Genomic DNA, 27,585 nt, shown 5'->3' on the forward strand with positions numbered 1-27,585 from the left:
AAAATTTTATTCTGAAACATTTCCAACATAGAAGAAATTTGAAAGAACTTTACAGGGGACACTCATAACTCACCACTTTGATTTTCTTATTACCATTTTATTATACTTATTTCATCACATATATATCCATCTATCCCTCCTTCATCCATCTTGATTTTTGATGTATTGGTACATCACTGCCTGTATACTTCAACAAGTATTTCATTAACTGGCATTCAATATTTATTTAGTTTCTTTTATTTAAAAAAATTTTAATGGAGTATTGTTGATTTACAGTATTGTGTTCGTTATCAGTTCAGTTCAGTTGCTCAGTTGTGTCCAACTCTTTGTGACCCCATGGACTGCAGCACACTAGGCCTCCATGTCCATCACCAACTCCCAGAACTTGCTCAAACTCATGTTCATCTAGTTGGTGATGCCATCCAACTATCTCATCCTCTGTCGTCCCCTTCTCCTCCTGCCCTCAATCTTTCCCAGCATTGGGGTCTTTTCCAATGAGTCGGTTCTTCTCATCAGGTGGCCGGAGTATTGGAGCTGGAGCTTCAGCTTCAGCGTCAGTCCTTCCAATGAATATTCAGGACTGATTTCCTTTAGGATTGACTGGTTTGAATCATATATATATATATATACACACACATATGCTGCTGCTACTGCTGCTAAGTCGCTTCAGTCGTGTCCAACTCTGTGCGACCCCATAGACGGCAGCCCACCAGGCTCCCCCATCCCTGGGATTCTCCAGGCGAGAACACTGGAGTGGGTTGCCATTTCCTTCTCCAGTGCATGCAAGTGAAAAGTGAAAGTGAAGCCGCTCAGTCGTGTCCGACTTATTCTCTCTTTTTTAGATTCTGTTCCCATGTAGGCCATTACAGAGCACTGAATAAAGTTCCCTGTGCTGTATTAGCGAGTTCTTACTAGTTACCTGTTTTATACATAGTAGTGTGTATGTCAATCCCAATCTCCCAGTTTACCCCCCTCCCCCACCCTGATACCCATAAGTTTATTTTCTACATCTGTGACTCTCTTTCTGTTTTGTAAGTAAGTTCATTTGTACCATTTTTTTTTTTTAAGATTCCACATTTAATGGTGAAATTGTAGAGTCCCAAGAACATTATAACTCTGGTTTTATAATTTCATGATTTTTACCATTTAATTTTATAGGTATGTTAGAAGTTTTGGGAAAATGACTGCCTCATTCAAGTTGGAAACTATTTCCAAAACAGAGCGCAAATATCTCTATGCTCTTGCTTACTGGAATTAAAGCAAGAAAGGAAGTGAAACTTGTGTCAGAACTGCCTGTGAACTGTCCAGTGCTATATAACTCTTTATTCACTCAGTGCAGTTATGTCAGCAGCTTCATAATGGTGAAGAAAGTAGTTTATTTATAGCTTTAAAAATATTTTTATGGAGTGTGACATAAATGCAATGAACTATACATTTCTTAGGTGTGCAGGTGTAGCTCAGTTAGATTTTATATTTATCTAACTCTCTAATCCAGATCCGTGTCCAGATCAAGATCTGGAGTAGTTCCAGCTTATATCTGTTTTAATCTACATCATGGTTATTATTTCCAGCTTATTATTTTAATTTGTATCATGGTTATTATGAAGTTTGTGGGGTGTTTTCATGTTTTTTGGGTTTTACTTTGATACAGATATTAATCAGTGTACATTAGAAGACATTAAAATTACTTTGAGACAGTAGAAACAGCAAAATGTCAGAAGGAATCTTACTTTTAGAAGTGTTTATTAATAGGAACCAGTAACTGCCGTATTGTGTCCACAGACAAATCCGCTTTAGTGATAGTAATGTATTCTTCTCTGTAGGATGTAGTATATAGTAATGTATTCTTCTCTGTAGGATGGAGTATATAGTAATGTATTCTTCTCTGTAGGATGGAGTATATAGTAATGTATTCTTCTCTGTAGGATGTAGTATATAGTAACGTATTCTTCTCTGTAGGATGTAGTATATAGTAATGTATTCTTCTCTGTAGGATGGAGTATATAGTAATGTATTCTTCTCTGTAGGATGGAGTATATAGTAATGTATTCTTCTCTGTAGGATGTAGTATATAGTAATGTATTCTTCTCTGTAGGATGTAGGAGCAGTTCCAGTTTGCCTGCCATTAGTCCTTCCCCACAGGGGTTACAACGTACCTTCTTGTCTTATAAAGTCTTTTGATTAAACAAAAAATTTTTGCCGGAAAGTGTTTTGAAGGAATTGATGAGTTTGTAAATGAAAACTAAATTTGTACTAAAAATTTAGTTTCAAGGATACTGGTTGTTATAAATAACTGGCTGGCATTATTAAGCTGTTGGTAATATTGGATCATTATTTCTTATTTTGCATTGGTATTCTCATTACAGTGAAAGCAACTTCTCTCCCAAGTTTAATGAAAAGGATGGGCAGGTTGAGAGAAAGAGCCAGAATGGCCTGTATGAGGTTAAAAATGGAAGACCTAGGTAAGTACTGTGGTGGGGCATCTTACAATAATGGGTCTTTAAAAGGTAGAAAGTAATTGTCAATGAAAATTCACTTAACAATCAAGGTAAGAAAAAAGCAAATTTTATGTAAACCAAACTAAGAGTTACAACTTGGAAGACAGACTCTCAGGAAGCTCTGTGAAGTGTTCCACCTGTTAGAAGATACTGTTGTTTAGTCACTAAGTCTTGGTGAACTCTTTTGTGATCCCATTAGGGATTTCCCAGGCAAGAAAGGGGATCCTCCTGACCCAGGTATTGAACCCACATCTCCTGCATTATTAGCAGGTGGCTTCTTTACCACTGAGCCACCAGGGAAGCCCTGTTAGAAGGTGTAGTCATGTTCTTTTAAGAAGTTACATTGCTAGTGTCAGAAGAAAGGGAAAATAATAATCTTTATGGTCATGAAAGCACTCTCATCTTTGAGGAGGTCTGGTTAATGTACAGATACACTGCACGTTAGGGATGCTAGGAGAGGCCCAGATGGACACACAAAATTTTGGTCTAAATTTTTTTGTCCTGCCTTAAAATACACATTTTATTTTATCAATGTAATTAACATTTATTAAGGGCTTGCATATGTCAGACCTTGTCTGAAATAATTTATATATGTGATTTAATTAAATCATAATAATAACCCTGTGGATGGATATTTTTAGTTCCATTTACAGATAAGTAGAGAAAATGCAAGTAGTTTGCATATGGTGAGTAAGTGCTGGAAGGAATTGAATGCATCTTCTTATAACTTTACCTTGAAATAGAAATAATAGCAGTTGACTCTTGAACAAAATGGGGCTTAAACTACACAGGCCCACTTATACATGGATTCTTTTTCAGTAGTAAATATTACAGCACTGCTCCATCTGAGTTTGGTTGAATACCTGAATGTGGAACCACAGATAGAGGGGAACTGTGTGTATAGACGGTAGACTATAAGTTTATATGGAAGCATTGTTCAAGGGTCAACTGTAATTGAATAAATTAACAGAAGGAAAGGATTAAGAATTGTATTTCAGTGATTATTTATAAAATGAGATAATACTTTTAAGAATTTATCCAAATATGTAAGAGTAAAAATAAGAACAACCTAACAGTTTAACATCGTTTTTTTCTTTTGGCCATGTCGTGTGGCAAGTGGGTGGGATGTGGGAATCTTAGTTCACCAACTAGGGATCAAACCTGTGCCCAGTGAAAGCGTGGAGTCTTCACCACTGGACCACCAGGAAATCCCTCTTTTTGTACTTTTAAAAGTGATTTTTCTACACAACTCGAAAATTTTCAGTTTTTCTTAAGTCATCATAAAAGGAAGAAATGTAAAAATTAGCATGCCTCCAATAAAAAAAAATAGAAAAATCACAGATTTGGTAATCATACGTATCACCTTGTAGAAATTTTGCAAAAGCTAAAAATATTTTTAGTTCTTCTAAAGCAAGGAAATAGTAGTGCTCCTCTCATGCCAACCTGGTCTTTCAGTTTTGCTAAATTCTTTCTTTGTTCATAGCTTACTCACTTTTCTGTGTTACTGAGTCTTTTCAAGTCAAACTTGTCTTGCATTTGACTTACTCCTTAAGTTCTCTTCTGGGCAAAATATGTTAGAAGATATTTACACATATAAAAGGACAGAAAAGGCAAAGGAAAGATAGCCTGTTTTAGTCAAGACTCTCTTGACTAATGGAAACCAACTCTAGCTTGCCTGAGTAAAAAAGTGAACTTTACTCTAGGACTACAGAATCATCTCAGGAATCCAAAGCAGAAATGCAGCTAACTTTAGGAAAGGGTAGAGTTTGGAAATCCATTAGAACTGTCTCTGCCTTATGTCTGCTTTCCTTTATATGTTATCTTTGTTTTGCTTTTTCTGCAAATAGCTTTCTCTGTTGCTCAGGCAGTAGGGTAATCTATATATCTTTGCTACAGCTTCTAGTTTATCAGTTACAGGCTTGGTCTTTCTCTTAATATTGGCTTTGATCATTTGTATTCAAGGGTGTATGGTTACATGGAATAAAACATAGTTACTGACCACCCTGCCCCTCTTCCTGAATTTGCAAAGTAGAGTAATTGTAACCTGGCCAAGTGTCTTGCCTTTCTGTTTTTATTTGCAAGTCTTGCTGAAATATTTCTGAGTCCAGTATAAAACAATATAAAAATTGACTCAATTTTAATAACATTCGCAAAGAAGAGCAAAATAAAAAAGAGTGGCTGGGACTTCCCTGGGGGCGTAGTGGTTGAGAATCCATCTGCCAGTACAGGGAGCATGAGTTTGATCCCTGGTCCAGGAAGATCCCAAATGCTGTGGAGCAACTAGACCTGTGACCCACAACTTCTGAGCCCACGTGCTGCAGCCACTGGAGCTCCTGTACCTAGAGCCCATGCTCCGCCACAAGAGAAGCCACTGAAATGAGAAGCCTGAGCACTGCAGAGGAGAAAGCCCCTGCAGCAACAAAGACCCAGTGCAACCATAAATAAAAAAATAGTTAAAAAGATAACTGAAAGGGAAAATTTGACGAGTTGTTTATTTACTTTCACATACTGGGAGGACCAAAGATATTAAATAGATAAGATTGCAGATTAGGGCATTTCATTTTACATAATGAAAGTTAAACATTTAAGGAATATTGACTGGAAGAAAATTACTCAGGCGTGAGCGTGCCCTGTTTATCTGATAGACTTTTAAACATTGGGTTGTGGCATTAGGTTAAATAGTTGTTGGCATTTTTATAAAATTGTTTTTAAAAATTGAATTTGGTATATTTGAAATCTTGAAATATTAAGTATTTCTACTTCATTATATGCTGTGTGCTGTGGGCTAAGTCGCTTTAGTCATGTCCAACTCTGTGCAGCCTTTATGGACTGTAGCCCTCCAGGCTCCTCTGTCCGTGGGATTCTCCAGGCAAGAATACTAGAGTGGGTTGCCATGCCCTTCTCCAGGGGATCTTCCGACCCAGGGATGGAACCTGTGTCTCTTATGCCTGCCTTCACTGGCAGGCAGGTTCTTTACCACTAGCACCTCCTGGGAAGCCCTCATTATATGCTACACAATATCTATTACTGATAATAAAAATCTAGAACCCACTATGAAATAAATGGACTTTAAAATGTAATCAAAACTATATGAGTGAGACAGGTTGTAAGAGAGTGAAGTATGAAAAGAGGATGATGAGAAAGGGAAGAGAAGTGTGGATATACTGGATAAAGCATTGCTGTTGCAGAGTTAGACTGGGATTAGTGCAGAGCATTTCAGCCTTCCAGATTTAAAACAACTCTGGAAATGAGATCCTCCTCCTGGAACAGGCCCAGGCATGAAAGAAAAGTTAAATAACACTGTAAAGAAATACGTGCTTTGAATGTCAAATATGTAATAGTGCTAATGGATTTGTGTGGGGATCTGATTTCCCTCTTAGCACCTTGTTTTGGGCCATATCAAGTTTGGTTCAAAAAGATGAGTACGTTCAGTTGGTTTTATGGTTTTTTGTTTTTCCAGAAATCCTGCAGGACGGACTGGACTGGTTGGCCGGGGGCTTTTGGGGCGATGGGGCCCCAATCATGCTGCAGATCCCATCATAACCAGGTAAGAGCTGAAAACACATTTCAGTAACAAAGAGACAAGTAATTGGAAACATACAGACACTAACCATGTTTTTACATGTCCATCATATACATATGCAAATGTATGTATATGTATGTGTTTATATATATAGTTATCCCTTGATATTTTAGGGGATTGGCTCTTGAAGAGGCCCCTGTGCCTCAAGCAGGTAGCAAAATCTGTGGATATACAGGTCGCTTACATAAAATGGAATAGTATGGTTGACCTGTCTTATCCGTGGGTTCCACATTTGTGGATACAGAGAGCCGACTGCATGTGTGTGTGTGTCGGTATATACACAGGCATATATATACATATGTATGTATGCAACCTTGAAATTAAAAGGCGCTTGCTCCTTGGAAGAAAAGCTATGAAAAACCTGGACAGCATATTAAAAAGCAGAGATATTACTTTGTCAACAAAGGCCCGTCTAGTCAAAGCTATGGTTTTTCCAGTAGCCATCTGTGGATGTGAGAGTTGGACTGTGAAGAAAGCTGAGCGCAGAAGAATTGATGCTTTTGAACTGTGATGTTGGAGAAGACTCTTGAGAGTCCCTTGGACTGCAAGGAGATCCAACCAGTCCATCCTAAAGGACATCAGTCCTGGGTGTTCATTGGAAGGACCGATGCTGAAGCTGAAACTCCAATACTTTGGCCACCTCATGTGAAGAGCTGACTCATTTGAAAAGAACCTGATGCTGGGAGGGATTGGGGACAGGAGGAGAAGGGGACGACAGAGGATGAGGTGGTTGGATGGCATCACCGACTTAATGGACATGGGTTTGGGTGGACTCCAGGAGTTGGTGATGAACAGGGAGGCCTGGCGTGCTGGGGTTCATGGGGTCGCAAAGAGTCGGACACGACTGAGCGACTGAACTGAATTGAGCTGTCTTTTCTTGCTTTTGGTCTTGATCACCTCCAAACCAACTTCCAAACTTTTGTCAACAATAAGTGGGTTTTCTGAAATACAAATTGCTAACAGCTTTTAACCTGCTTAAAAACGTTCTCTGGCTCTCTAAGCAGATGAATTTGATGAATTCTTGGCCTACTTCAACCTCATCATCCATCTTTCCCTCACTGATGTTCATACTGCCATGTACACTTTCAGTTTCTTGAATACATTATTTTGTTTTTATAACTTTGTTTCCTCCCTCTGCATCCTTAAGATCAGATTTGTCTTGTACTAATTGTTCTTTCATTTCTAGCTATCTGTACTCATCAAGCTGTCAGTCTTACAGTTTATTCACCTACATGTCTAGCTCCACTGCTAGGCTGTGAACTCCTTTAGGAGGAATTACAGATGGGGCTTCCCTGATAGCTCAGTTGGTGAAGAATCCACCTGCAATGCAGGAGAACCCAGTTCCATTCCTGGGTCTGGAAGATCCGCTGGAGAAGGGCTAGGCTACCCACTCCAGTATTCTTGGGCTTCCCTTGTGGCTTAGCTGGTAAAGAATCTGCCTGCAATGCGAGAGACCTGGGTTCGATTCCTGGGTCTGGAAGATCTGCTGGAAAAGGGATACACTACCCACTCCAGTATTCTGGCCTGGGGAATTCCATGGAGTGTATAGTCCATGGGGCCCCAAAGAGTAGGACATGACTGAGCAACTTTCACTTTCATGGGTTAGATGTAGTGTTCAGCCACATTATAAAGACTTGGACACTCATATCTAAGCTGGTGTATTTTAATCTCATGCAGAATGAGAATTAGATTGTAGGCTTTCTGTTTTGGTTTTGTACTGCAAGTTCAAAATCTTTGTCTTTGCCTAAGGGGCTATTAGAACTATTCTTAACATTTGGCAGGCGGAGGTAGATGTGGTGTAGGGAAGGAGACAGGGAGATTTATCAACATCTTTGGGAAGGAGGCTCTGATTACAAAAAGCACATTTTGAAATTAACATTGCCTTGATGCTTTAAGAATATTCAATTAAATTTGAAATATAAAATTAAAGGATAGAGTGAGATTTCTTGTATCAAAAAAGGGGATAAAGATTGAGAAGCATTTTTTTTTTTTTTTTTTGAGACCAACTGGACATGGAACAACAGACTGGTTCCAAATAGGAAAAGGAGTACGTCAAGGCTGTATAGTGTCACCCTGCTTATTTAACTTCTATGCAGAGTACATCATGAGAAACGCTGGGCTGGAAGAAGCACAAGCTGGAATCAAGTTTGCTGGGAGAAATATCAATAACCTCAGATATGCAGATGACACCACCCTTATGGCAGAAAGCAAAGAAGAACTAAGGAGCCTCTTGATGAAAGTGAAAGTGGAGAGTGAAAAAGTTGGCTTAAAGCTCAACATTCAGAAAACGAAGATCATGCATCTGGTCCTGTCACTTCATGGGAAATAGATGGGGAAACAGTGGAAACAGTGTCAGACTTTATTTTTCTGGGCTCCAAAATCACTGCAGATGGTGATTGCAGCCATGAAATTAAAAGACGCTTACTCCTTGGAAGGAAAGTTATGACCAACCTAGATAGCATATTGAAAAGCAGAGACATTACTTTGCCAACAAAGGTTCGTCTAGTCAAGGCTCTGGTTTTTCCAGTGGTCATGTATGGATGTGAGAGTTGGACTGTGAAGAAAGCTGAGTGCTGAAGAATTGATGCTTTTGAAGTGTGGTGTTGGAGAAGACTCTTGAGAGTCCCTTGGACTGCAAGGAGATCCAACCAGTCCATTATAAAGATCATTCCTGGGTGTTCTTTGGAAGGAATGATGCTAAAGCTGAAACTCCAGAACTTTGGCCACCTCATGTGAAGAGTTGACTCATTGGGAAAGACTGATGCTGGGAGGGATTGGGGGCAGGAGGAGAAGGGGATGACAGAGGATGAGATGGCTGGATGGCATCACTGACTCAATGGACGTGAGTTTGAGTGAACTCCGGGAGTTGGTGATGGACAGGGAGGCCTGGCGTGCTGCGGTTCATGGGGTCACAAAGAATCAGACATGACTGAGCAACTGAACTGAACTGAACCGAACCTGTATTACATAATCTTCTTTTCTGAAAACAGGGTGAACTGTTAAAAGCAATTATTACAGATCTTTTTTACTACTTATATTAATAATTCTTAAAAAGGTTCCTTGGATAAAAAAGAAAAGAAACTCTTAATGATCTTCCTTTAAATTCTGTTCTGCTTTAAAATCTTTTTGATAAATTTTACTTTAGTAAAAAGTATATCTTGAATTTTTATTATGGAGACTATAATATCCTTTATTGAAAGTAGACATTTGGTTTGTAACAGTGCTAAATAAAGAGTATTTTTTTAATGCAAAACAATATTTCTTTATAAAACTAGCTGATTTGAGGTAAATGTATATACACTATTATGAAGAAAAATACATCTTTATATTTTTGTCTTAAGCTTGGTTTAGGACCTTGATCTTTGTTCTGAATCACTTATGATCTTACATTACTGTTTATAGGTGGAAAAGGGATAGAAGTGGAAATAAAATCACCCATCCCATTTCTGGGAAAAACATCTTGCAGTTTGTTGCAATAAAAAGGAAAGACTGTGGAGAATGGGCAATCCCAGGGGTAAGCATTAAAATAAAGTCAAATCAATGTTTTCAGTTCTTTTTAGTTGCTTTACTTATATAATGCAAGGTTATCGCATATGGATCTTTTCTACTCCCTTAAGTCTCTTTCCTCCCTACTTCAGTTAGTAATTCCTTTGCAGTGAAGTATCATTGTTAATGACAAATGTAGAATAATACAACAAAGCTGTTAAAATCTGAGTCTTAATTCTACAACCCTTGAGGAAGAACATGGACTTTGATGTTAGACCTGGGCTTGTGTTTTAGCCTTTCCACTTGGAGCTGAGTGCTGTGGAGTTCAGACCTTTGTTCTAAAAATAATCATATTTATTTCACAGGATTATTAGAGAGAGCATTTAAAGCATCTGGTATTGTAGATACTCACTAATGCTGAGTCTTGTCTTAGAACCCATCCCCTACTCTAAGACCAAAGTAACATTTTCAGTACTTTAAAAAAAGATAACACATTACTTACCATTACTTACAGTTTTTAAAGTTTCTATAATATCATCAGGAAGAGTATACTTTTATTGAGTTCACGTCAGTGGTATTTCAAGTGGCTTTAAAAAAATGTGTATGTGTTCAAGAGCGGGTTTTATATTTTATGCCGTATTGTTAAACGGAGATAGTTTGATAAGAGGATGACTCGTCCTATACACATTCTGCTATCTGCAAGAATGGTTTCTTTCTTTGTAGGGTGAAATGGAATGAAAATGAAGATTGTAGCTGTACGAGCCAAATAAACTTCACACATGCTGAATGCAAAATACAATGATATCATCATCATAGGATTTTCTGTTTTTATTGTCATTTGAAATTCTGATCAGTCAGGGAACTATTGTTGTTAAATATAATTTTGAGAGTCGTTCACCTCAGTGTATTTTGAGCATCCAAGGATATGGCAGAGCTACATGAGCAAGCATCCCTGTCTTCTTGGTGCCTGCACTCCAATGAGGGAGACCATACAAGATGAATAAGTTCTTGTATGTTAGGTGATAAGTATTAAGAAAACTAAAGCAAAGAAGGGGACTAGGAAGTGTTGGGAGAGCTTGCAATTATAGATAGAGGGTGGTTATAGAAGGTCTCCTGAGAGAAGGCGACATCTAAGTGAAGATCTGGAGGAGGTGGACAAGTGGCCCATGTAGATATCTGGGGAAAGCGCCTTTAGGTAGAAGCAGTAGCAGTTGCAAAGGCCTTAAGGTTGGGATATGTCTGGCACATCCTAGGAACATTGAGGAGGTCACTGGAATGACTGGTGGGGAAAGTATCAGTTTGTTGTATTCTTGCCTCCAGCCCTTCCTTCTGTAGCTTGACTTTGGAAAATACCAGGAAAGGGTCTGACAGGCTCAGTTATCATAGGCTAACCTTGGACCATTTACTGTGGTTGAGTATATATATGGTTGATACCCTGCTAAGCTACTTCTACTAGAAACAAATGATTTAGAGAAGAGCATATTATAGAAGATTATGGACAGATAGAGCAACATATCCCTGGAGAAGGAAATGGCAACCTACTCTGGTATTCTTGCCTGGGAAATCCCATGGACAGAGGAGCCTGGCGGGCTACAAAACATGGGGTTGCAAGAGTCAGACGACTGAGCGCCTAAACCAACACCCACCACAAAGCAATATATGTCCGCTGTATCAGTCAGTAAATATTTATGGATTGAATTAAAGCTTTTCCTTTTTCTTTTTAAACAAAAATGTGACTCTCAGGGGATGGTGGATCCAGGAGAGAAGATTAGTGCCACACTGAAAAGAGAATTTGGTGAGGAAGCTCTGAACTCCTTACAGAAGTCCAGCGCTGAAAAGAGAGAATTACAGGAAAAGTTGCAGAAGCTCTTCAACCAGGAACATCTAGTGGTAAGAAATGATTTCTAAGAAGGATTTAGTCCTGGGAATTAATGAAAATTACTTAAAATTCACCTGAAAATCTGGTAGATTATTCTCTGAATAAAGTGAAATACCTGTATATTTGAAATACATGTTCATAAAACAAATTGTAGCTCTTCTCTGTGAGTAAATTCCTACTTAAATTTTTATAGCCCAACTTTACATCATTTATTATAATACGTTTTTTCCTCATAGTTTTTCTTTAGACTCAGTGTGAGCTAATGTGATACTGAGTTCACTCATCTAACAGTAAATCTTTTCTGTTTTTAAAATATTTGCAAGAATTCAGCTTTTTTGAAAGGACATAGATTTTACCTTAGGTCGTTCAGAGTGCTTCTCGTTCATAACAGTTTAAGTCCGATGTCTGTTTTGCTTATGTGTCCTTTGTGGTTTAAGAAATCACTATGAGGCATATGTGCACTAGCAATAAGGAGAAGAATGGATTTTCTTTTTTGTTGCTGTTGGCTTTTGTTTGACGTGCTTTATTTTCTTCCTAGAATTAGGATTTCTTAGTTGTTTATATTGTCTGGGTTTTGGGTCACATTTGTGTTAGATGGCTGGATCCAAGTCTTTTCATGTATTAAGAGCTTAAATATTAGTCTTTACTAACCTTGTTTATAGATCTTTGTTTAACTAGAAGAGTCTGTCTTTGTATGTCCAAAACTGTAACCATGGAAATTGTTTAAATTGGCGTATGATTGCTTTACAGCACCGTGCTAGTTCCTGCTGTAAGTGGCACGAGTCAGCTGTGTGTACACATATATCCTGAGTCTCCCTCTCACACCCCCTGCAGAAATTATTAAAACAGAAAAATATTTACATGAAGAGTCTTAAAAAAAAGCATATGGCCCAAATATGATTATTCTTACATTCTGAAATTAGAATCTGAGGTGTTGAGGGTTTTGTGAATGTTAGATAGCGCTACCTCAGAATGTTCTTGAGACTATTGTTTCCTGGGAAATTTATGTATTTAAAAAAATATTTTGTTCATTTGATGCTATTATAAATGGAATCACTTTACTTTGTTAATTTCATTTTCACATTGACTTTTTTTGGCCACTTTTTCTTTTTGAGGAATCTTAGTTTCCCCTGGTAAAGGCACCAAGTCCTAACCACTGGACCACCAGGGGATTCCCTCCCTGGGACATTTAGAACAAGCATATGGAATGTTACATTAAAGGTTCTGTAATATTTATATTTCTTTTGTGTGTGTGTGTGTGTGATAAAAAGCACATAGCATATAATATGCCCACTTAACCATTTTTTAAGTGTACAATTAATTAATGTTAATGAAATGTGCATTGTTTTGCAACGGATATTTCTGATTCTGAAGAAGGCAGCATGTTCTGCTCTACCCATTCCTTTTCACTCTACGCTTTTTTTCTCATCTGTCTCCTTTAAAAAAAACAGATATATAAAGGTTATGTTGATGATCCTCGAAACACTGATAATGCATGGATGGAGACAGAAGCTGTGAATTACCATGATGAAACAGGTAATTTTACTAATGTTCATTAAACTAACTGAATTAGTGGATCAATTTAAGTCAAGCAGCCTACTAGGACACAATTAAATCTGGACTATTTCAGTATTTTAAGTCAGTCATCTAATGATTATAGAAGTATATTTGTATGAAATCAGATTGTTGATATTAAGATAATATATTTTAAAAAATGAAAGAATATGTAGAAGAAAGCTTTAAAAGTGTTACCAGTAACGAATCTCCTTTAATCCATTGGTGAGTCAGACACGACTGAAGCGACTTAGCAGCAGCAGCATGTAAAATTAAGGTTAAAATTATAAACTGATTATGTGCCTTAAAGTTGTCAAATTGTTTGAGTCCATTTGTATGAAACAAAAGCAAAAGCAAAAGCAGAAGATTTGGGTAGGAAGTACGAGTATAATAAAGGAAATGGGATTTATGTCTGTCTTAATGTTTGAAATAATTTTATAGTAAGCATGTATTCTTAAAATGCAAAATAATACCGAAAAAATTGCAACTGTTGAACAAACTTCAAATGGATGATTTTTTTCTGGTCAGTGGATTTAAAAATTTAGCAGGTGGGTGGAAATCTGTTATTGTAAAAAGCAAGGGGGAATCTGCTATTTAGAAAATTAATTGCAATTTTAATATTTGTTGAGTGGCTTCTCTTGAAACATTTTATTGCTAAATTGGATGACCTTTTAGATACTTTGTTTTCATCTGTAGCAAAATGAAGTGGTACCATATCAGGGAACTAATTGTTGTATTCATGGTTGCTGAATGTTGCCTTCATGTTGCATTCCAACTGTTGCTGGAAACATGGGGGGAGAGAGACTGATCATGTCTGAGGTCTCAGGCAAGTCCCTGGGATGGACTGCCAAGTGAGAGTCCTTGGCTTCATGCAGGAAGGAATTCAAGAGCGAGCTGAAGTAGAGTGAGCACAGATTTATTCAGGGAGGTACACACTACATATGGAGAAGGCAATGGCACCCCACTCCAGTACTCTTGCCTGGAAAATCCCATGGACGGAGGAGCCTGGTGGGCTGCAGTCCATGGGGTCACCAGGAGTCGGACATGACTGAGCAACTTCACTTTCACTTTTCACTTTCATGCATTGGAGAAGGAAATGGCAACCCACTCCAGTGTTCTTGCCTGGAGAATCCCAGGGACGGCAGAGCCTGGTGGGCTGCCGTCGTCTATGGGGTCGCACAGAGTCGGACACGACTGAAGCGACTTAGCAGCAGCAGCAGCACACACTCCATAGACAGAGTATAGGCTGTCTCAGAAAGCAAGAGACTCTGAAATATGGGGTGTTTGGTTTTTATGGGCTGGGTAATTTCATAGGCTAATGAGTGGGAGAATTATTCTGGCTGTTTTGGAAAAGGGGGAGGGGATTTCCAGGGATTGGATCACACTCACTTTTTGACCTTTTATGGTTAGCCTCAGAACTGTCCCGACTCCTGTGGGTGTGTTATTTAGCATATGCTGATGTATTATAATGAACATATCAAGATCTAGTCTGCCATCTTGGACCTAGTTGGGTTTAACCAGTTTATATTGTGTCCTCAGTGGCTGTATCATTAAAGGTTATGCCTTGCCCCTTCCTGTCTCAGTATAACCTTGTGCAAATCACATGTTCTCTTGGACTCAGTTTTTTCCTTATAAAATTGGCTGCAACTAGATTTGTCACTTTTATATTCTTGCTGAACTTGGGGAAACTCCCAGCACAAGTTTCATTACTTCTATACAACAACTGTAAGCTAAGTATTAGAACAATTCATTTTGGTATTAAGAACTTAAATATTTCAGAAGGAAAAATAATGCATATGTGATTTAGAAGCAGGTCTCTGCAACTTAAGTACTGATAAATTTGTTAGCTATTTATTTTTGAAGTTAAAAAACAATGACTGATCCTCTAGTGGTTGATTATATAGTGTCTGAGTTGTTCAAATCATTGGTTTCACTGTTTCATTCTTTCTCTAAACGTAAAAAAAATTTTGCAGTCTGATAATTTCACATCTCTGCCATATCTGAGTTTGATTCTGATCCTTTGTCTCCTCAGACTGTGGTCTTTGCCTTTTAGCATGCCTTCTAGTGTTTTTGGAAGGTGAACATGATGTATCTAGTAAAAGGGACTGAGGCAAATAGACCTCTAGTGTGAGGTTTTATGTTTGTCTAAACATAGCTAGGAGTTAGGCTATACTTATTATTTGCTATAATTGTAGGTGTCAGAGACCAAAATTTCCTCCCAGTGGTTTTTTTTTTTCCACCTCCTTTCATCTTTTGATTTCCCTAGAGACTACTTAAATAAGATCTGAGCCATGCAGTTCTTTAAGTTAATGCTCCCTTGTTATTTTATGGAATCTCTATTGCTGTGGGTGTTAAGTTGGAAGCGACACTAAAAGTTCAGCTTCTCTGAGCTAGTGCCAGATCGAATCTCGGAGACAGAGTTTTGGGTGAAGTTGCATAGCTTCTTACATGAAAAGCATAGCTTTATTGCTTTGCCAGGCAAAGGGGGACATAGCAGGCTCCTGTGCATATTCAAGAAGAGTTGTTGATTTTCAGTTTGTATTTTTTTGGTGTGAAGATGGGAGTGATGACCTGCAGGCTCTTTAAATGTCAGACATATAAACTTTACTAACTTTTTAAAATTTCGCTTTGTGTAGTTTATTAGTTGACCAGAGGGCAGTATACTTTTCAGATGTTATTGGATCTGATAAAGAGCCTGTTGGAGAACATTGTTATTTAGATAATCATATTTTAACTTTTAGACTCAGGTTTACTTCTTAATTCTGGTTCTCCATTGGTTATCGTTTATTGTATTTGCCATGAAGGTACACCAAGAGCTGTCACTTTAGCACTGGGATTTAGAAACCTTTGTGCTGAAATGGGCTTCCCTGGTGGCTTAGACAGTAAAGAATTCTCCTGCAATGCAGGAAACCTGGATTTGATCCCTGGGTTGAGAAAATCCCTTGGAGAAGGGAATGGCAATCCACTCCAGTATTCTTGCCTGGGAAATCCCATGGACAGAGGAGCCTGGCGGGCCTATAGTCCTTGCGGTCACAGAGTTGGACACGACTGAGTGACTAACACTTTCTCTTTCATGTGCTAAACTATTCGATTGATTCTTTTAAGAAGCAGCATTATTATTTTATTATTTCAAATGTAATCATTATAAAGGATACATGTGTTTAGAATGAGTTATTTAGGAAATAGGTGACATAAAGTGGAAAGAATTTTAAAGCAGCAGTTATTTCATTTCCCAAAGGTAATGACTGTTAACATTTTATTTTCTTCCACATTTGTATAGCTGTTTTTAAAATAAAAATGGGCTAACACTCTACATTTTATTTTGTTACTTACAATTTCACTTAATATATTAATACATAACGGACATATTTCCATGTCAGTATGTGGAGAGCTTCTTCACTTTTAATGATTATATGGGAATCCAGTGGACTCTTATCATTTATTTAATCTGTGCCCTCTCAATGGAAAGTTTGGTTATGTCCTCGTTTTCCTCTTCGTTTATAAATAGTGTTGTCTTGAATACTTCAATAAGCTTTTCTTTTTATTTCCTTAGGGTAAATCCTTTGAAGTGAAATTATTTGGTTGCTTATGGTCTCCCTAGTGCCTCTTACAGAGTCTGGTGCATAAGAGCCAATCTGATATTTGTTGCATGAATGCTTATCAAAGAGCACTTGCTTTTTAAAAGCTCTTGATAAATACTGCCAAACTATTCTACAGAAATATCCCATTTAGATTGCGAACTGTGATTGAAAACATTTATTTTTAATTTTTGATAATTATAGATATTTTAATAAAAATTTATAAGTATATGGTTTCTGATTTGGTGTAATACTTGGAAAAGTGTACTTACCTTATGACTCTAAAGTGAATCATTTATAATTGTTTTCTTTCATTTTTTTAATGTTTAAATCTAATCCCTCTGGAATTTTGATGTGAGGTTTCATGTTTATTTAATGTTAAACTTCTTTTTTTAAGAGTAATATTTTTACTTTTTAAAGAGAAAAGCTGGACTTCCCCAGTGGTCCATGGTTAAGAATCTGCCTGTCAATACAGGGGACATGGGTTCAGTCCCTGGTCTGGGAAGATCCCACACGCAGTGGAGCAGCTAAGCCCACATGCTGCAACAACAACAGCCACCACAATGAGAAGCCCACGCTCAGCGACGAAGAGTAGCCCCTGCTTGTCGCAACTAGAGAAAGCCATCGCAGAGCAACGAAGACCCACATGCAGCCATAAATTGTTCAGCTGCTCAGTTGTGTCTGACTCCTTGCGACACCATGGACTGCAGCCGTAAATACATAAATAAATAGAGTGGTATTGGAGAGGACTCTTGAGAAGCCCTTGGACAGCAAGGAGATTCAACAAGTCAATCCTAAAGGAAATCAATCCTGAATATTCACTGAAAGGACTGATGCTGAAGCTGAAGCTCCAATGCTTTGGCCACTTGATGCAAAGAGCTGACTCATTGGAAAAGACCCTGATGCTGGGAAAGATTGAAGGCAGGAGGAGAAGGCAACGACAGAGGATGAGATGGTTGGATGGGGTCGCTGATTCAATGGACATGAGTTTGAGCAAGCTCTGGGAGATGGTGAAGGACAGGGAAGCCTGGCATGCTGCAGTCCATGGGGTTGTAAAGAGTTGAACACGACTGAGTGATTGAGTTGAGCTGAGAAGGAGCAAGAGAGAGAAAAGCTTCTTTTTTTTTTTTTCTGCACCCTGTGGCATGTGGGATCCTAGCTGCCTGACCAGGGGAGTGAGTGCACACCCTCTGCATTGGAAGTGCAGATTCTTCACCACTGAACCTCTAGGCAAGTCTGAGAAAAGCTAGCTTATTGGTACCTTTACTTGAAATTTAGAAACTTGGTTAAAATTTGGGCATTTGGGAAATTTGGAATATTCTCATTTTTAATTCAGTCTGCCAGTTAATATGATGATTTAAAATTATTTTGAATAAGAATACTTGAAGGTACAGGATATGCAGAAACAGAAGTGACTAAATACATTACAGTTTCTTGATGATGTTTTTTTCTTTGGTACCAGGTGAAATAATGGATAACCTTACTTTAGAAGCTGGAGATGATGCTGGAAAGGTGAAATGGATGGATATCAGCGATAAACTCAAGCTTTATGCTAGTCACGCTCAGTTCATCAAAAGTGTGGCAGAGAAACGAGATGCACACTGGAGTAAGGACTCTGAGACTGGCTGCCCTGGGTAACAGCTCACAGTCTCCATGTAAGCCAAAAGCCAGGAAAGGAGCATGTACGGAGGAGAAGACAGTATCACAGAACTCATATGTAAAAAGGGCAGGGCAGGTCACTTGGAAATTATTCATTAAATGACAGGCAGTTAGGTTTTGCATCAGAATAAAATTAGCAGGTGTGGTGAAACAACACATAATTTTCTGCTCTTCTGTCAAAAGCGCTGTAAACAATCATTTTGTATATATTTAAGCATGTATTAAACCAAATTGAAACAACTGATACTCTTTGAAGAATCAGAATTCGAACAAAGATAAATTTAGATGAATTTCTGTTCAGCCATAATTTCTGCTTTCTATGTAATTCTTGTGTGTCAGTTTTGTTTTTCTCCATTGACTTTTGAGGTATGAAGGCTATTCCTATCGAATCAAGCGTCTCTCAGAGGAGTGCCAATCACTATCGCCTAATCTGATTTATCTTTAAATTATTTGGTTCACACTTTGCTTTATATGATCTTGTTGAAGCTGGTTTCAAAAACGGAAAACTTTTGTATTCTTGACTTTAGAGTTGTAAGTTATATGAGGAAATTTCAGTCACCCTTTTAGTCAAAAAAGATCAAGATCGATGAACAAAAGATCATGTTCTCATTTCCAAAAATTCTGAATTACAAAAATGTGTCCAGACAACTAGTAATTTAAATTTATATATGCATTCCACTCTACTGTAACTGTGGGGAAAGGCTACCCACTGTAGTATTCTGGCCTAGAGAATTCCATGGACTGTATAGTCTGTAGGGTTGCAGAAGAGTTGGACATGACTAAGCCACTTTCACTTTCACTACTGTAACTGTATGTACCATAAATGAATTAAAAATGATGTTCAGAAAATAAGTGAAATGAGACAGAGGAGGTCTTTGGGAGTTAAAAGTGTCCTTTGTTAGGAAGGGGTTGTTAAGGACTGACTTAAGTTTTTGAGACTCACTGTTAACATTGTCCTTTGAGGAAAGGAAAGAGTTGGTGTTCCAGGTGTTCTTGGAAGCAGGGAAGAGGAAGGAAGATAACACTGCCTTGTCTCAGTGGACCTATCACTTTCTGGCCTATATATCCGTTGGGAAAGTCCCATAGTACTAACACCTATCCACCTGAGGGAGGGACTGTCATAATTCCATCCTCATTCCGGTTGGACTATAGGTGGGTCATTTGAAGAAAAGGTGGTTTAGGGAATAGAGGCATGGTTGTTTTCTTCAGATATTTGATAAAGGTATTAGGCTAGAGAACAAAATGAGGGCTAAGATAAATTAACAAAAAAAGGTTTTGTTTTTTTTCCCCCTTATTTAGTGTCAAAGCTCTTGGTGGTAAACTTTAATTGAACTGACAGGAGGCTTTACTCCCCCTCTGTTTTGCTGAGAAACATTAGAATGTTTGATTTCAGGTTGTTGCCTCAAACCCCTCGGAAAGAGTTATAAGGTTTATGTTCAGTATTTGTTTTCTAAAATCCATAAAATCCTGGTCCTTGGGTGTGTATATGGGACTTGTGCTTGACAAGGATGTGCTTCCCTGAGTAAAGGGTAGGACGACCTTGACCCAGCGTGGAAGAATTTGATTCTTCTTTCACTGTTTGACAGGAAGAAATTGCTTCTTACTGACACTGAATAGGATTTTCTAAAACAAGCTGCTAACAAAATCTCTCGAGAAAGCTTGAGTACTTGCCTGAAGAATGACATTTATTTATGTTTTAATAGTTTTGATGCGTCTAAACTGACATTAGTGAAGATTTTAGGTTGTATTAAAAATTGTCTTTAAAGAATAACTAAAGCACATGATCCACATGTTGCATTTTAGAGTTTTCATTGGAACGTTTACAAAGTATGTAAAACGATAAAACTACTATACACTGTGGACAGGGTAGAAGTAGGTAATCTCACTGTAAGTATCCAGCACCATCTATAATAGAGAAAAAACTGATTAAAATTTTAGTTTAAGACATTTCTGGAGGAATATCTACTCCTATAATAGGTGATATTGCTTTCACATTTGCCTTTCTTATATTTTAGATATAAGGAACATTTTTGTTTTTTAGAGACATTTAGTCAAATAAATAGTGTGGATACCATTTCTTGACTATCTATGTTATAGCTCTCAATCCTCACAAGAATCCTGTGAAGTTAGGTGGTATTATTCCCACTTCACAGATGAAAATGAAATTTAGAAAGGTTGCCCCAAGGTTTATTCAGTAAGCAACAGAACTGGATTTGCGAGGTCCCAGAAACAATTCTCTGTCTTTTGTGTTCCTTACTACGGTTGTGAAGCTTTTATTATTTCTTACTTTAAGTTTGTAGTTTGGTAGATTCTTTATTACTTAAGCAATACTCATGTTATCCATAGCACATTTATGGCTTGTTACTTGAAATTTAAGAGCCACATCTGATTTGGCTCATGTTACTGAGCTTGTTGGCGTAATCATGGCCCAGAGACGACTGACTTATTGATCATATCTTAACCTACGGATGAGTGGTTACGCCCAGTGTTTGTCTTGGTAGCAGGTTGTTCTTAAGACTTTAAAGCATTTCAAATGCAAATAGAAGCAAGATACTAAACCTGCCAAAGAGGGCGCCTAAAATTTCTAACCACTTTCAGAAGCTAAATGCTACTCTGTCTTACAGTATAAGGACTTACGGTGGTTGCTGTTATTTTCTAAAATATTTGTGAAGTTTTAATAAATATATTGATTTTAAAGTACATCATCTGAAGAAGCACGTGTAATTTTTTTGGTCTTGTTTACATCTATTTTAATCATATTATTAACATCAGTATGGGCACAATCTGAGGCTATTCAACTCTTAGGATGAAAGTATTTAAAATGTATGCTGCTGCTGCTGCTACATCACTTCAGTGTGTCCGACTCTGTGTGACCCCATGGACGGCAGCCCAACAGGTTCCCCCGTCCCTGGGATTCTCCAGGCAAGAACACTGGAGTGGGTTGCCATTTCCTTCTCCAATGCATGAAAGTGAAAAGTGAAAGTGAAGTCGCTCAGTCATGTCTGACTCTTAGTGACCCCATGGACTGCAGCCTACCAGGCTCCTCCGTCCATGGGATTTTCCAGGCAAGAGTACTGGAGTGGGGTGCCACTGCCTTCTCTGATTTAAAATGTCTAGTAATGCTTAAAAGATACTTGGAGGGACTTCCTTGGTGGTCCAGTGGCTAAAATTCCATGCTCACAGCACAGCGGGCCTGGGTTTGATCCCTGGTCAGGAAACTAGGTTCCTCATGCTGCGAGTAAGAGTTCACATGCTGCAACTAAAAAAGCACCCTGCAAGCCACAGCAAAGATTAAAGTTTCCAAGTGCCACAACTAAGCCCTGATGCAGCCAAATAAATAAATTAAAAAAAAAAGATATTTGGAGATTTTACTCACCGTGTAACTTCTGACATAGTAGTAAGAGAATTATTTCTGCCAAAATATACAATACAGATTATAGTTAACTAGGTATTTTTGCCATCATTTTTTTCTTGCCTCCTCCCATGTCTCCCATATTATATTTATTTAACATTGATGGATTAGTATTGGTACAGTCATGTGTGTTGGGAGAAGGAAAGTAACGTGGTTCTTTTATACCTAAATGCTGATAAATTGAACCATTAAGTGTCTTTTCTGCAACACAGAACTTAATTCCTCTCACTTCACCCTTGGTGGCCTGATAAGATCATTTGAAGTGGTAAGAAACACAGAATAAGTACTCTGGGGCAATGAAACTTTGTCAGAAGGAAAACTTGGGTGAAATCCAGTTTCTTTCTCAAAATTCAAATTGAGAATATTTTGATTCATCAGTTTCTCTTGAGATAAGTTAAAATAAATACATACTGTATATAATCTTCAGTTAGTTCAGTTGCTCAGTTGTGTCTGACTCTTTGCGACCCCATGGACTGCAGCACGCCAGGCCTCCCTGTCCATCACCAGCTCCCGAAGTTTACTCAAACTCGTGTCCATTGAGTTGGTGATGCCACGCAACCATCTCATCCTCTGTCGCCCCCTGTCCTCCCGCCTTCAGTCTTTCCCAGCACCAGGGTCTTCTTTTCCAGTGAGTCAGTTCTTCGCATCAGGTGGCCAAAGTATTGGAGTTTCAGCTTCAGCATTGGTCCTTTCAATGAATATTCAGGACTGATCTCCTTTAGCATAGATTGGTTGGATCTCCTTGCTGTCCAAGAGACTCTGAAGAGTCTTCTCCAACACCACCGTTCAAAAGCATCAATTTTAATTTTATTTGACATGAATTCAGATATTTAAAAGGAATATACCTTTTTGGTCTCTTTCTCTGTTTTATATATATTTTAAATGAAAGCAAACTTGGGTGAGAATCAGAGTAGAAGTCTCAAAGTTTGTAGAGTTTCCATCGAGAGTGCTGATGCTTTTGTGTTAAGGAGATTTGTTGCCTTGCTTGGAGATGAGAGCGTTTCTAGATTTGGTAGTTTCAGAGTGGATTTTTCTCACTGTTAACTATGAATTGTCCATAAGACAAAAATAAGCTTGAGGTAAAATTTACTGTTTGAAATTTCTTAACCTAATTTATGTAAGCTGAAATTTTGTCAAATGCTATGGGCATTATCAAAAGAATACCTTTTTAGATCTGCTGAAATTCTGATCTAATGATCTTGGAGGAAAATGAGTTTATAACTCATGAGTTTTACCTTAGGTCGATTACTTGGGTTCCATTCGGCCATAAATTTTTATGGTTCAGAAGAATTATTCTTACCTTTTCTGAGATTAAATATCACTTGATTTTATCAGTATAACCATAGCAAAAAAGTCTTACCCAAAGAAGCCCTAAAAAAAAATTATTGGGATAGCTTCAGCCCATTAAGTAGATTTGTAGTTTATAGTAGCTTAAAAATGAATACTTACCCCAAGTTGGTTCAAGATAGAAATGATTAACTGTGAAAGAAAAAAATATCAAGGATCAGTGAAAACAATGGGTTTAGCTTTAGCTTATTTTTAACTTAGTATGTATATAAGCTAAACTATTTTCTATATGCAAATCTTTGTTTTTGCTGAGAAATTAATTCCATTTTGCTGCTTATGTTTTATTTAGGTGATGTAAGATTTTAAAATGAATATGCAAGATTTAGATTTGAACTCCCTTAATTCATAGAACTGTTTTTTTGTAACTGCCTTGTAATGGTATTTACTATATCTGAAATACAGAAAATTGATGTGAATGGTTGAGAAACTGGCTGTATACACTTATATACAAGTGCCATCTTTCTTAAATTGTGTGTGAATTCCCTGTGAGAACGATACTTGGACCAGAATTTTAGGACAGCTACGATTTTGCTTCTAGGGTTTGCTTACACAGGCAGTTCCACTTGTTAGTATTGCTTCGTAGCTTTCATGGGGCCCTGTTCTAAGAGACCGGCAGCTTGCTTGAGGAATTGACCCCTGTGTCAAAAAGGCAAATGCCTCTGTTTATAGTGCTGTCCATCCCAACATATGTGCAAGAATGTGTAAGCTAAACACTAGTCTGCTTATTCTTAGGCAAGAACAATACCCTTAAATAAAATTCAGAAAAATAAAGTATAGTATTATGAAATCAGATTTGGTAACTTTCGAATAAGTCGTATGTGTGAGGAGTCAGTATTTTCACTGGAAGAGACTTTGGCGGTAAATCAATACATCTACCCAAGGTCACACAGCTAATTTAAAGATGAGCTTAGAATCTGGACTTACCCACCACAGGCCAGTGCTGTTTTAGCCATGTTTTGATGTGAAGATGAACTTGCCGATTTTGGAATCATCAATAATTAATTGTTGACAGTAGTTTCCCCAGACATTTTCAGAATACGTATTCATATATATATATGTATATATATAAATTCTAACATGATTAGGAGTATGCTAGAACTTCTATGATTTACATTTGGAAATGGACTATCATAATGCTTAGAGTGGATTGTAGAAAGAGCACTAATTAAAACTTGGCTTGTGCTCTTATTTAGTTTGACCTTAAAGTTTTTGGAACACTTAAATATTCCTCAGGATGATTGCCTTTAAATAATCTGTATAGACGAATCCTGAAAAGTTTTACCGCAGGCAAACAATAATTTAGGCCTGACTTTCTGCCATTTTTATGAAATACTGCAGGTCTCTAATTCTAAGATGCCATCAGCTATAAAGTATACCATTTAGTTAATGATGCATCTTAAAGCAAAAGATATCCCAGGTTAAATACATCCGCTGTGAGAGGTATCTAGATTTCAGAAAATGTTTGTGTGCAAAGTATGTGGGAAATGAAATTTTTTAGTTTTCTCTTTTTTAACTCCCAAGTGTTTTACCTGTGTTTTCATAAACTGAAACTCAAAAAAACTATATCAATATAGGGCCTCATTAAAAAGTTGAACTTTGTGCAGTTCAGTAAAAAATTATCTATTGGGATTTAAGTTTGATTATAATATGCATTTATGCAAATACTTCATTAGTGAAGAAATAGTCAAGTCTATTTCATCTCTCCTAAAGTAGTTTCTTCTATAACTCTTAAATCTTTTGACTCTTCACCTTCATCCTCATCGATGATAGAACAGGTTGTTTTGTCAGTTTATAGTTTGGAGAAGATGAATAAGTGAATGTAGAGCTGCTTGCATGCATTGATATAGTTTTCTGGCTTTGAACTTAACAACTGTGCTTTATTTCATTTCCAAATGAACTGGATTAATAAAGACAGTAATTTGTATGATGAACTGGCTCATCTTAAGTGTAATGTGTTGTTGTAGGTGTTGAATGTAGTATTCTTATAAACTTTATAGATTAACAGGGCAGTATTTACCGCTATGAGATCATTAAGTGTCAGGACCTAGAATAAAGAAGATACAATCAAATAATCAAGAAGTTATAATTCAGCATTTTATCTTTTGTATGTTATATATTTTATAATAACTTGATTAATGAAAACATGCTATTTGGAATTCTTAGCTTATATAAAAGGACATCAGTAAGATTGACATTCACTGATATTTTAAGGCTTCCACTCCCCCCACACCATGGTACCCACCCAGCCTTCACACCTGCTATCTCTGGAAACATATAGTACAAATTTTTTATTCTGTTGTTGTTGTTGACTGCAAATTTAGCTGGGATTTCTTGGAAAGATGATGAAACTTACGCTTACGATGTTGGAAAAAAGACTATATTTGGGAATCTTTTTTTTTTTGTTTTTTTTGGGCAAGACTCACAGCTTGCAGAATCTTAGCTCCTTGACCAGGAATGGAACCTTGGCCCATCAGTGAAAGTGCCAAGTCCTAACCACCGGAGACCAGGAAATTCCCAATAACTTCACAACTTTAATAATATAATTTCCTATAATTATAATAGAAGTATTGTTAAAATTTTGGAATTAATATGCTGTGTTATACACTATTTTTTGGTTTGTGACTTTGTCATTCTGTGTAATTTTCCTCATCCAGTAAAGTCTTGTCAAAAGTAAAATTTACATAATCCTTTTATACCATAACCATAACCTTAAATCTAGTTCAAAGGCTTCACTAATGGTTCCCACTAATGGTCCCCAAAGGATAATGAGAACCATTATTTTTGGTATCAGCTTCCTGGAAAGGAATGAATGAATCTCAAGAGTTTTCAAGGTTTTTGTACCCATTTAAATACTTTCTTGAAGGAAAACTTTAAGTATAATTACCTGATTTGGATTATTAGGAAATGGAAAAGGAAGAGGAATTGGAATCTACAAAAAAAAAAAAAAAAAAGGGCGGGGGAGGGGAAGTGAGTTGCGAATAAAACAAAGTGGAACATTTTGTTTTAGCTTTTTTTCCTCATGTGTTCATTGATTACTCGTCAGTCCATCCACCCACCCAAGTATTTATTGAGCAATTATATGCTCTCATGGAGCCCACCTTCTAGTTGGTGGAAATTAGACTCTAGATTGAACTTCGAGTCATATTTTTCTTTTAAAAAGTATGTTTATTTTGCTTAAGTAGTCAAACCTAAAGCCCAGAAACCTGCCTTATGCGTTGATAGTTTTGGTAGGCCATCTTTGCCTGATTTTTAATACTGTTCTGCCATCTGGTGGAAGGAAGAGCATCTGTTTCAAATACTAGTAATTCTTTTTATCGCCACATGTGTGTGCTAAGTCTGTTTTGTGGTGTCCAGCTCTTTACGATCCTATATACTGTAGCCCACCAGGCTCCCTCTATGCATGGAATTCTCTGGGCAAGAATTACACATAGATTTACATAATTTTAGGCATATGATTTTAGTAGCAATTAATAAATTCAAATTATAAACCAAGACTCCAAGGTTTTGCATCAATTTAAAACAAATCTTACTGGATTTCAGCCAAAAAAAGAGAAAAGAACCAGTGTACCTGACTGGAAACAAATAGCAGTTAGTTATAAACGCAAAAACTTAGAAATTTAGTGTCTTAAGAGTCCATTGCATGCAGGCTAAGTCCTTATGCTTCAGTTGTGTCTGACTCTTTACGACCCTATGGACTGTAGCCTGCCAGGCTCCTTTGTCCATGGAATTCTCCAGCCAAGAATATGGCAGTGGGTTGCCATCCTCCAGGGGATCTTCCTGACCCAGGGATTGAACCTGTGTCTCTTAGGTCTCCTGCATTGGCAGGCAGGTTCTTTACCATGAGTGCCACTTGGGAAGCCTCAGAGTCCGTTACGTCATGTGAAAACATTAAAGGGAAAGAATGTTCCACTGAGGACAGTCACTTTAGTAACAGCTTACAAAAGCCTACTTAAAGCGGAGAAACAGTTTGAAATTAAATATAAGCAAAGGGAAGTTATTTTGTTACATTTAAATATGAAAAAAATTATGCAAAGTTGTGTTTCTACTTTAAAAGTATTTAGACAATAGACAAGCAGTTAAACAAGATGCTATTTTAAAATGTGTATAAACTTTTCCAAACAACATTGCCTAGCTATTGTTTATGTTATGTGTCCCAGCCTGTGTTGTAGCCTCATTGCGCTGGTTGTTCCCTGAGCTGCCACGTCCTCAGCACTGACTGTTCCTCTACCTGGAGTGCCTCACTCCTCATAACCTGGCTTGGCTGCCTCTCCTCTGTGAATGAACTCTGACGCACAGCCTAAGTCAGTTGGATTTGGATTTCCGTCTAGAAGCACTTAGCAAATATTGGGTTGGCCAAAAACTTCATTGGAGTTTTTCCATTAAGATGTTACAGAAAAACCTGAGCAAAATTTTTTGGCCAGCCCAGTGCATTTTTTTTTTCACTTATGAATCTCTTTTCTTTATCAGATTGCAAGCTTACTCATATTTTTTGTTTTTCTAGCGATCACTATAGACCACTTTATCTGGCAGACAGTAAATATTAGCCAAATGAATCCTGTCTGTCCCAATAAAGGTGTTTCTGTTATGTA

At 37.5% G+C, this 27,585-nt stretch overlaps 1 protein-coding gene across 1 annotated transcript in view; it reads left to right on the top strand.

Moving 5' to 3' along the window:
* The window catches only part of NUDT9 (nudix hydrolase 9), a 43,970-nt gene extending 16,385 nt beyond the window's left edge, over nt 1-27,585 (top strand). The window contains exons 3-8 of the mRNA XM_005904476.3: nt 2,367-2,462; nt 5,959-6,045; nt 9,484-9,595; nt 11,311-11,457; nt 12,898-12,982; nt 18,041-27,585. Coding sequence (XP_005904538.1) covers nt 2,367-2,462; nt 5,959-6,045; nt 9,484-9,595; nt 11,311-11,457; nt 12,898-12,982; nt 18,041-18,216 — 703 coding nt within the window. The 3' untranslated portion in view covers nt 18,217-27,585. The remainder of the gene's footprint in view (nt 1-2,366; nt 2,463-5,958; nt 6,046-9,483; nt 9,596-11,310; nt 11,458-12,897; nt 12,983-18,040) is intronic.

The sequence above is a fragment of the Bos mutus genome, chromosome 6 (assembly GCF_027580195.1).
Source record: "Bos mutus isolate GX-2022 chromosome 6, NWIPB_WYAK_1.1, whole genome shotgun sequence".
NCBI lineage: Eukaryota > Metazoa > Chordata > Mammalia > Artiodactyla > Bovidae > Bos > Bos mutus.